The sequence below is a fragment of the Ceratotherium simum genome, chromosome 22 (assembly GCF_057802395.1).
Source record: "Ceratotherium simum simum isolate JZ-2026a chromosome 22, ASM5780239v1, whole genome shotgun sequence".
Lineage (NCBI taxonomy): Eukaryota > Metazoa > Chordata > Mammalia > Perissodactyla > Rhinocerotidae > Ceratotherium > Ceratotherium simum.
Genome location: NC_141921.1, coordinates 10,364,755 through 10,376,976, shown reverse-complemented (window position 1 = coordinate 10,376,976; position 12,222 = coordinate 10,364,755). Strand labels below are relative to the sequence as shown.

The 12,222-nt window shown below is 34.9% G+C and overlaps 1 protein-coding gene across 5 annotated transcripts in view; it reads right to left on the bottom strand.

The window, feature by feature from the left end:
• The window catches only part of SPATA6 (spermatogenesis associated 6), a 131,954-nt gene that overhangs the window by 114,713 nt on the left and 5,019 nt on the right, over nt 1-12,222 (bottom strand). For all 5 annotated transcript variants that reach the window (XM_087445977.1, XM_087445978.1, XM_087445976.1 and 2 more), the window contains exon 2: nt 428-565. In XM_087445977.1, the coding sequence (XP_087302103.1) occupies nt 428-565 (138 nt within the window). The remainder of the gene's footprint in view (nt 1-427; nt 566-12,222) is intronic.

Sequence of the window (12,222 nt, the reverse complement as noted above, 5' to 3'; positions counted from 1 at the left end):
TGAGAAATATGATTGGTAATAATTAACCAAAAGCAGCAGTTTTAGAGGAAAAAAAGAAAAGAGACCTGTAGAAAGAAGTAACAAAAGACAGCCATAAGTAAAATATGACCTATTCTTACCTATTAATGTCTCCTCTCTTATCTTTTTTATGAAAATGATTACTTAGAATTCAAGGTGCTATATTTTACATAAAGCCCACTAACACAATTTTAGAAATAAACTGATCTATCACAAATAAGGCAATTGATTCAATGCGTTATATAACGCATATTTATTTTCAAGCTTCCAGATTTAAGTTACAAAACTCCTTGTGAATTAAGTCAAAGTATATAGTCAGCAATAATAATGTGTCTTCTGGGCTTTTATTCAAAATTTAGAAGTGCTTTGATTTTTTTTTGTTAATATTTGATCTGATATTTGAACTCACCTTTTCAAACACCATTCTGGCATTGAAGACCAGTGGAAAAGTGGCTGGGACACATTGTGTCTTTTTGTATTGGCCAAACACACAGATGCTAAGATAGATGTCCTCCTTGTCTTTCAGTAGCACTCCTGGACAAGTTACCTGAAAGAAATTAGATAGATGGATGTAACTGCTTTATGAATTCCTTCAACTATCCTACTAAAATAACTTATAAAACATTACATAAAGAGAGTAGTCTGTTAAGCTAATAAAATACACACACAAAAAAGAGAGAGAGATTCTAGTGTTTACAGAGTTAAATGAAATGCCTTTATAACATCCATCTCTCTGAGAAATCTATGATTTTTCCATTTGGTTATTTGTGCCACATTCAAAGCTCTATGTACTGTGCCACATTCAAAGCTCTATGTACTGGCTCTTGGGACAGACACTAACAGTTATAAACAGTCAGCCTTAGGCGACCACTTTATGCTGAATGCTGACATAACCTTATTCAGCATCATTTAATCACAAAGGATTAAACTCAGCAGAAATAAAGCACTATACTAGAGGACAAAAAAAAAAATACCCATAAAAAGCACAAATCTGACCTGTATTACCCTAACTAGCAGCCCATACACACTCATGAAAAGTAATACGACAAAATTTCAAAGCTAGTGAATTATAAGTTTCTAGCCCAATGAAATATTTTTTAAATATGAAATTGCACTTAACTATCCTCATGATTGACAGAAAGTATAGGCATAAAATGTGGGGTTTCTGAAAAATACACAGCACTGTCTCTCCAGTCCCTGCCATTTTTCATTGTCAGGTATCAAACATACCCTTAATAAGATATTAAAGGCTCTCTAAAATTTGAATCTAACCTACCCACATAGTAATATTACTCAACACTCCCTAATAATACAATCAAAGCATATTTTTTATTGTCCTCTGAATACACACATTACTTTCTTGTCTCACATTCTTCCATTATCTGGATTACTACTCCTTACTACTCTATTCCATCTCCTCTTAATTTACTGCCACCACTTCCCAAGGCTTACATCAACTGCCATCTCCTACACAACTGCCCTCTCTTGATTCACCAGCTATCATTATTCAATTCAATATAATTCAAACATTTATTATGAATTTACTATACAGATGGTCCCCGAATTAAGAAAGGTGCGATTTAATGATTTTCCAACTTTACGATAGTGCGAAATCGATATGTATTCAGTAGAAACATACTTAGAATTTTGAATTTTGATCTTTTCGTATCACATTACGGTACGTGGTAAAATACTCTCCTAATGCTGGGCAGCAGCAGGGAGCCACGATCATCAGGGTAAACAACTGGTACACTTACAACCATTCTATACCCATACAACCATTCTGTTTTTCACTTTCAATAAATTACAGGGGATATTCAACACTTTATTATAAAATAGGCTTTGTGTTAGAAGATTTTGCCCAACTGTAGGCTAATGTAAGTGTTTTGAGCAAGTTTAAGGTAGGCTAGGCTAAGCTATGATGTTCAGTAGGTTAGGTGTAGTAAATGCATTTTCACCTTAAGATATTTGCAACTTAGGATGGGTTTATCTGGATGTAACTCCATCGTAAGTCTAGGAAGATCTCTATTAAAGTAAATATGTTTTAGATTCTCATAGCATTTTGTAGTTCTCTTAAGGACCTAATTACTGTCTCCATGTATTTTATTAAGTGGGTACATCTCACATCTTTTATTTGATTATAAATTCCCTAAGGTCAGAAATTTTATTCTCCTCATCAGTGTATCCAAAAACATAGACTTTCAGTATTAATAAGAAGTTTAGAGATTATCTAGTACAGCTTCAGATTTTTTATAAATGAAAACAACAGACCCCCAAGAAGGTGTAGGTGATTTAAAGTCACACAGTCAATGAATTAACACAATACAGTGAAAGTGTTTCAACAGTGCCTGACAGAGCAGTCAACCAATACTTGCTATAGTTGTTGTTAGACTGAAAACCATTACCATCTGCCATCGTAACAAACTATTGCATTGAATAAATGACTAAGACATCATGTCCGTTTGCACACAGCAGTTAAGATTACTTTCTATGTCAGTTATGTTGACTCCATCTACTTCTACTTCCTATTCTACTTCCCACTCTTGTCCTAATATATTTATTCCCTATTGATTGTTAAAATCTATTAAAATCAAGGTCCTCAGCAAATCTCATTCTATCCATCAGCTTCACTTCCTACTCTGCCTCATTAAAATCAGACCTGTTAGAGTCTGTCCAAATCTGTGTTACTCAATGTGGTAGCTGCTAGCCACTAAAGCCTAGAGATGTGACTAGTCCAAATTGAGATGGACTGTAAGCGTAAAATACAAGATTTTGGAGCTTGTGAAGACTTGTTCGAAAAGATTTTTAAGACTCATTACAAAAAACGATATAGAATATCTCACTAATAACTTTTATATTAATTACATGTTAAAATGATAATACTTTGAATATATTGATTTAAATAAAATTATTATTAACATCAATTTTATCTACTTCTTTTAAGTTTTTAATGTACCTAGAAGAAAATTTAAAATTACATCTTTGGCTCTAATTTGTGGCTCATATGATATTTCCATTGAACAGCACAGTTCTAATTGTCCTCACTGGAAACTGAGTCTCTTTCCAATTTGTAATATATGCAAAAAGGCATGACTTTTTTCTCATCCTTAATTCTACAAATTCTGCCACCTTTAAAGGAATACTCTGTAGCTTTCCAAAAAGAAAGCAGGAAAAGCGGGTTAAAAAAATCAGATGGAACAAATAGAAAATAAATAGCAAAGTGGTTGACTTCAACCAACCATATGGATAATTATATAAATGTAAATATTCTAAGAATTCTAATTAAAATGCAGAAATTGTCAGATAGGACAAAAAAGCAGGACATGATATGCTGTCTCCAAAAAAATCACTTTAAGGTAAAGACACATAAAGAAAAAGCACTTTCAGAATGGTGGAGCAAATATCTCCAAAAATCAGCCTCTATAAAAGCAATGAGAACACTACCAAAAACTATCAAAATCAACTTTTTGCAGTTCTAGAAATTAACCAGAGGTTTGCAACAATATGAGGAGGAATTTATCCAATAAAAATAGCCGAATTTTGATAAAAACAGTAATATTGTGGTGTTTTAACATACTCTATTCCCAATCCCCTCTACTTAAGTCTTCTGTAGCCTTGAAAACCAAAGCCCTTACAATCAAGGTAGCCATGAAAACCAGCAGCCCCACAGCCACTAGAAAAGAACAGGTTTAGAACTACCCAAAAGCTGCATCCCCAGGGAACTGTCTTTATTTGACCTGTCTGAAAGTACCATGGAAACCCCCATTCACAGAGCTTCTCTTTATTTGGCCCAAATCAGAGCTTACTCACTGCAAACAGCCTTTCTCCCGAAGGTGTTTGTCAAAAACAATCAGCAGCAATTGTTTAACATCAGATGCCTAAGGCAGTGATCACAATTGGGGCAAAAAATAAGCTGATCAAAAAACTCACAAGTTGGGGGGTGTCTTTGACAGGCTATGTTATATTCTTGGCAATTTAGAAAATCAAGCACATGTGCAGGGCTGTGTGCATGCCTAGAAATAACCTGAGGAAGCCCTGATCTCTCATTTCTGGCTGACCTTGAGGCTTTGGGAAAGTTGGAAGTGAAGGCTACGACAGAGTTGTAAAGTGCCTGCAGGGCACAGAAAGCATGCCCCAACGTGCATACACAGATCCTCAGCAAAGGCTGGGAGATTTACTCGTTCAAGGAATTCAAGGAAATATAAGTCCAGTCATTAGCGAGCCACAAAGCTAACTGAGCGGACACTTCAGTGGCCACAAGTACAACAAAGAATACAGACTTTATTCAGGAAATAACTAAAAAAACAAAAAGTAACAACCACAACAGCAAACAATACACCCTGGGAAATAGGAAGAGTCTGAATAACAGAGTCCCACATTCTATTATTTAAAATGTCTAGTTTTCAACAAAAATTATGACATGCAAAGAAGTAACAGCACGGCCCATACACATGGAAAAAGGCAGTCAATATAAACTGTCCCTGAGGAAGCCCAGAAGTTGGGCTTACTAAACAAAGACTTTAAATCATCTATTATAAATATGGAAAAGGACCAAAGGAAACCTTGTCTAAAGATCTAAAGGAAAAGTATGGCAACATGGTAATGATGCCTCATCATATAGGGAATATCAATAAATATATAGAAATTATATTAGAAAAAAGAATGAAACAGAATTCTAGAGTTGAAAAGTACAAAAGAGAAATGTAGGCCGGCCTGGTGGCGCAAACGGTTAAGTGCACGTGCTCCGCTGCGGTGGCCCAGGGTTCACCGGTTTGGATCCCGGGCGCACACCGACGCACCGCTTGTTAAGCCATGCTGTGGCGGCATCCCATAGAAAGTAGAGGAAGATGGGCACGGATGTTAGCCCAGGACCAGTCTTCCTCAGCAAACAAAGAGGAGGATTGGCATTTGATGTTAGCTCAGGGCTAGTCCTCCTCACAAAAAAAAAAAAAAAAGAAATGAAAAATTCACTAGAGAAGCTCAAGAGCAGATATGAGCTGGCAGAAGAAAGAATCAGTGAACCTGAAAATACGTCAATTGAGATTATCCAGTCTGAGGAACAGAAAGAAAAATGAATATTCTCGGAGACCTGTGGGATCCCATCAAGTACAAAAACATAGATATAATGGGAGCCCCAGAAGGAGAGAAGAAAGGGCCACAAAAAAATATGTGAAGAAATAATGGATGAAAACTTCCATAATTTAAAGGAAAGCAATTTACACATCCAACAAGCTCAAAGAACTCCAAACCACACACATCATTACCCAATTTTCGAAAGACAAAGATGAAGAGAGAATCTTGAAAGCAGCAAAAGAGAAGTGATTCAGCAGGTACCAGAAACCCTCAATAGGATTAACAGCTGATTACAGAAACATGAAGCCAGAAGGAAGCAGGATGACTTATTGAAAGTGCTGGAAGAAGACTCTTTCAAACAAGAATTCAATATCCAGAAAAATTTTTCTTCAAAAAGCAAGGAAAACTAAGACATTCTCAGATAAACAAAAACAGATAATTCATCACTGCAGAACTTCCCTACAAGGAGCACTAAAGAGAATTCTTCATTTGAAATAAAAGGACACTAGACAGTAACTCATATCCACAAGAAAAAATAAAGGGAACTACACAGTTAAATAGAAAGGCAGTGTAAATGTTGTTTTCCTCTCTGATTTTTCCATTCTTATTTAAAATAAAATTACATAAGCAACAATTATTAAACTGTATTGATGGACTTATATATTTAAAGATGTAATTTGTATGACAATAAAATCATTCAGAAGAGGAGAGGGAAAGGAACTAAATAGAAGCAAAGGGTTTGTGTACTATTGAAATTAAAAATGGTACTAATCCACACTAGACTGTTATAAATTAAGAAGTTAATTGTGAACCCCAGGACAATCACTAAAAAAATAACTGAAATAATATAGTAATAGAAACAAGGGAATTAAAATGGTACACTAGAAAACAGTTAACACAAAAGAAGGCACTAACACAGAAATAGAGAAACAAAAAAAAGACATGACATACAGAAAACAAATAAAATAACAGAGATAAATCCTACCATATCTGTGATTACATTAAAGGTAAATTGACTAAACACTCCAGTCAAAAGGTAGAGCTTGGGGCTGGCCTGGTGGCGCAGTGGTTAAGTGCACATGCTCCACTTTGGCAGCCTGGGGTTCACACATTCGGATCCTGGGTGCGCACTGATGCACTGCTTGTCAAGCCATGCTGTGGTGGCGTCCCATATAAAGTAGAGGAAGATGGGCATGGATATTAGCCCAGGGCCAGTCTTCCTCAGCAAAAAGAGGAGGATTGGCAACGGATGTTAGCTCAGGGCTGGTCTTCCTCACAAAAAAATTTAAAAAAAAGGTAGAGCTTGGCAGAATGGATTAAAAGCTATATTCCAACTATATGTTGTCTACAACAGACACACTTTAGATTGCAAGTCACAAATGGGTTGATAGTAAAAGAATGGAAAAAATATACTATGCAAGCAGTAAGCAAAAAAGACTACAGTGGTTATACTAATATCAGACAAAATAGACATTAAAACAAAAATTGGTACTAAAAACAAAGAAGGACATTTTATAATGACATAATTAAAAACATATATAAGACATATTTCAAGAAGACATAACAATTATAAACATACATGCACGTAGAGTCCCAAAATAGACATTAAAACAAAAATTGGTACTAAAAACAAAGAAGGACATTTTATAATGACATAATTAAAAACATATATAAGACATATTTCAAGAAGACATAACAATTATAAACATACATGCACGTAGAGTCCCAAAATACATGCAGCAAAAAAAACAGGCATCTCTCCAAAGAAGATAAACAAATGGCCAATAAGCACATGAAAATATGTTCAAAACAATTAGTCATTAGGGAAATATAAATCAAAACCACAATGAGGTATCTCTTCACATCCACTAGGATGGCTAAAATCAAAAAGATGGACAAAGACAAGAGTTGGGGAGGATGCCGAAAAATTGAAACACTCATACATTCCTGACAGAAAAGTAAAATGGCACAGCCACTATGGAAAAAATTAAACAGAGTTACCACAAGATCTAGCAATTCCTAGGTATATACCCAAGAGCACTGAAAACATATGTCAACACAAAAAATGCATAGAAAAGTACAGCAGCATTATTCATAATAGCCAAAAAGTGTATACAACCCAAATATCCATCAATTGACGACTGGATAAGCAAATGTGGTATATCCATACAATGGAATATTATTTGGCCATAAAAAGTAATAAAGTACTGATAATACATGCTACAACATGGATGAACCTTAAAAAGATTATGCTAAGTAAAAGTAGGCATACACAAACGGCCATACATTTTGTGATTCAATTTATAGAAATGGCCAGAATAGGCAAGACCATAGACCTAGAAATTAGACTAGTGGTAGCCAGGGGCTGGGGGAAGAGAGAGAATGGGGAATGGTTTTCTTTATGGGGTGACGAAAATGTTCTGGAATTAGTGGCAACTATTGTACAACTTTGTGAATATACTAAAATTTACAGAATTGTACATTTTAAAAGAGTGGATTTTATGATATGTAAACTATATCTCAATTTTTAAAAAATTAAAGATTCAAGATAAAAGCAAAACGACAGAAAAAGACACACCATGCATTCACTAATCATAAGAAAGCTAGGGTGGCTATCTCAATACGATATAAAGTAGACCTCAGAAAGAGACAGATTACCAAGGTTAAAGTGGAACATTTCATATTGATTAAAAATTTGATTTATCAGGAAGGTATAACAAAATTAAATGTGTAAGCACCTAACAATACAGTGTCAAAATAAATGAAGCAAAAAATTATATAACTGAATTTCAACACTTTCCTCTCAGTAACTAATAAAGTAAGCAGTCAAAAAATTATTAAGAGTATAGAAAATGTGAACAACATTCAAGTAATTTGACCTAATTGATATTCACATAATACTCCATCCAACAATAGAATACACATATTTTTTCCAAGTGCTCATGAAAACATTCATCAAGATAGATGATATTGTGAGCCATAAAACAAGTCTCAATAAACATAAAAGGACTAAAATTGTGCAAAATATATTCTCTAACCACATGAAATTAAACTAGAAATCAATAATAGGAAGATATCCAGAAAAAAATCTAAACATTTAGAAATTAAACAATATATTCCTAAATCAATCATGAGTCAGAGAATTACAAGACAAATCAGAAAATACTTTCAACTGCATGAAAATGAAAAGACAGCATATCAAACTTTGCTAGATATAATTAATTCACTTCTAAAAGGTATATTACAGCATTAAATTTTAGAAATTCCCTCCAATTCTTTTACTGTAGAAAAGGCATTTGACGAAATTGCAGACCCATTCATGATGAAAGCTCCAAGCAAACTAGGGACTGAAGGAAATTTCCTCAGCTGATAAAGAATATCTACGAAAAAGCCTGACTCTGATATCATACATACTCAATGTGGAAAGAGTGAATGCTTCCCCCAAATACCAGCAAAAAGGTAAGGATGTCCACACTCAACATGTCTATTCGACAATGTACTATGGTTCTACCAATGTGAAAGGACAAGAAAAAGAAATTTAAAAATAAAAAGAATTCAGATTGAAAAGGAAGAAGTAAAACTGAATCCATGTTCAGAAACATAATTGTGATCTACAATCTACAAAGTTGCTACTAGAAATAATAAGGAAGTTTAGCGATGGCACGGGATATAAGTTCAATATGCAAAACTCAATTTTATTTCTCTCTTCTAGCAAAGACACTTATAAAATAAAATTTTTTAAAATACCATTTACAGGGCTGGCCCCATGGCTTAGCGGTTAAAGTGCGGGCGCTCCGCTGCTGGCGGCCCGGGTTCGGATCCCTGGCGCGCACCAAGGCACCGCTTCTCCGGCCATGCTGAGGCCGCGTCCCACATACAACAACTAGAAGGATGTGCAGCTATGACATACAACTATCTACTGGGGCTTTGGGGGGAAAAATAAATAAAAATTATAAAAAAAAATAAAAAATAAAATACCATTTACAAGGGCCAGCTGGGTGGTGCAGTGGTTAAGTTCGCATACTCCGTTTCAGCCGCCCAGGGTTCGCGGGTCCGGATCCCAGGCATGGACCTACACCACTCATCAAGCCATGCTGCGGCGGCAACCCACACACAAAAAATAGAGGAAGATTGGCACAGATGTTAGCTCAGGGACAATCTTCCTCATGCAAAAAGAGGAAGCTTGGGGGCTGGCCCTGTGGCGTAGCAGTTAAGTGTGCGGGCTCCGCTGCTGGGGGCCCAGGTTCAGATCCTGGGCGCACACCGATGCACCACTTGTCAGGCCATGCTGTGGCAGCGTCCCATGTAAAAGAGGAGGAAGATGGGCACAGATGTTAGCCCAGGGCCAGTCTTCCTCAGCAAAAAGAGGAGGATTGGCATGGGTGTTAGCTCAGGGCTGATCTTCCTCAAAAAAAAAAAAAAAAAAAAGAGGAAGATTGACAACAGATGTTAGCTCAGGGCCAATGTTCCTCACTAAAAAACAAACAAACAAACAAAAAATACCATTTACAATAGCGTTAAAAACTTAGGTATGCACTACTTAGGTATAAATTTAACAAACTATGTGTAAGACATCTATACTGAAAACTACAAACATCACTGAAAGAAACTGAACACCTAAGCACATGGAAAAATATACCAGGTTCATGGTTGAAAGACTCAATATTGTTAAGATATCCCAAAATTAGTCTATAATTTCAGTGCAACCTCAAGCAGTAAGAAAACCAACACAACTGACAATCAGGAGACAAATTCACTTCAAATGAAAATTAATTTACACAATCTGAAAACAACTTGAAAATAAGTATTTAGGATCTTTCATCTACTAAAGGGAAAAGATTCCATAAAAAAACAAAAACTATGAAATTAAAGCAGATGAAAATGAAAATATTTGGCAGATATTTAAAAAGAGATTAAATGAGAATGTTGGACTACGTAGTCAATGAAGTTAAAAATCTCAATAGAGAAGATTTTAAAAAATTAACTTAATAACTAAATAAGAATATGATACTGAAGAATTCTCCTAGACCAAGATATAAAAATAAATATTACATTAAAAAAAGCACATAAGAAACAAGGAGAATAGACAAAAGTTCCAAAATATGTCTAATAGTACTGTCAGAAGAACGGTAAGAACAGCAGAAAAACAATATTCAAAGATATAATAGCTAAGAATTTTCCAGAACTGAAGAAACCCATAAATTCTCAGATGGAAAGCAAATACCCAGTACAAAACAGAATAAATAGAAATGAAACCACAGTTCTAAACATCACAGTGTATTGGAATACATCAAGGACAAAGTGAAAATACATAATCATAGCGAAGATTTTAATATATCTCCATCACAACCTGGTAGATCATGCAGACAAAACATTAATATGGAATTGAAGATATTCAGAGAAAATAAACTTGATTTGATAAGGACAGATAGAGCCCGACATCTAACGAATGCAGTCATATATTATTTTCAAGTAAATGGAGAACAACTATAACTGGATAAGCATTAAGACACAAAGGAAATCTCAACCAAAATAATCAGTATCATGCAGACCTCATTCAATACCCCAATGCAATTAACTTAAAATAAAAGATAGTATGTATGTACGTGTGTTGGGGGGGAGGAGTATACACACATATATAAATTCTTGAAATTAAAACAAACTCCTAAATAGCTCATAAGCTAAAGTAGAAATCACAAAAATGACAAAATGTTTAGAGCCAAATAATTTTAGAACAATGTTATCAATTCTTCTGGGATACCAGTTAGCATCACCTGAAAGTAAATCAAGACAGATATTAAAATGAGAAAAATATTGAGAACTGTAAAGGAATGATAACACAGATTCAGAATAGTGACTAGCCAAAGGGAAGAAGGGAGGACGGATTCCGAGAGAGAGAGAGAGAGAGAGAGAGAGAGAGAGAGAGAGAGAGAGAGAGAGAGAGAGAGAGAGGGAGAGAGGGAGAGAGAGAGAGAGAGAGAGAGAGGAGACTTCACCTTTATCTGTAATGTTTTACTTCTTAAGCTGGTGGGTGGGTACATGGGTGTTCATTCTGTTACTCTTTATAACTTTTTGTATGTCTGAAGTATTTCAAAATAAACGTTTTAAGAATAAAAAACCTAAAGCTAAATGAAATAAGTATTTGACTCATAAAGTTAAAATCTCATCTATGAACACAAATGAAAGATCCTAAATGAAAAATCAGCCAATCAAATCCAGCAAAATAGAGTAAAAGTAATACATCCTGACTGAAAAAAATTTACCGTAAGAATGGAAAGAGCTACATCACAAAACGCGTCCTTTTCATAGACTATGGGGACAATATTATATAACAATCTTATTAGATTGAGAAAAAGCATTCAATGTAATTCAATGCTGAGGATATATTTTAAATTTGGAATAGAAGGGAACTTTCTTGACTCAATAAATGAAAATCTTACAGCCATTATTATATTAGGTTGAACTATATGAAATGGTCCTGTGTTTTTTTAGTCAAAAATACTCCCTTGTCAGCAATTTGATAAGATTCAATCTAATACTTACTGGTGAAACTTCAGAGGTGTAACTTAAAATAAAAAGACAAGTATATCTACTATTATTCCCACTATTTAACATTATACTGGGCATTCTAATCAAGGATATAAGTAAGATAAAGGAAAGAAAAGAAAAAAAGATTGTACAGGAGAAGTCAAAACTGTCTGTATTTGCAAACAACAGGATTTTCCACATAGAAAATCCAAGTAACTATTAGAACTAATCTGAGATTTCAGCAATGTGGCTGAATAAAGAATGTGCATACAAGAATGCATACACATACAAGAATATTCATAAGAGCAAAATTTGTAATATTCCAAAACTGGAAAAAATGAAAATGTCCATCATCAATAGAATGGATACGGAGGAACTGAATAGACAGTTTTCCAAAGAAGACATACATATGACCAACAGGTACATGAAAAGGTCCTCAACATCAGTAATCATCGGGAAAATGCAAATCAAAACCACAATGAGATATCACTTCACACCAATTAGAATGGCTATTATCAAAAAGACAAGGGGCCGGCGCAGTGGCATAGTGGTTAAGTTCAAGTGCTCTGCTTCAGTGGCCCAGGGTTCGCAGGTTCGGATCCC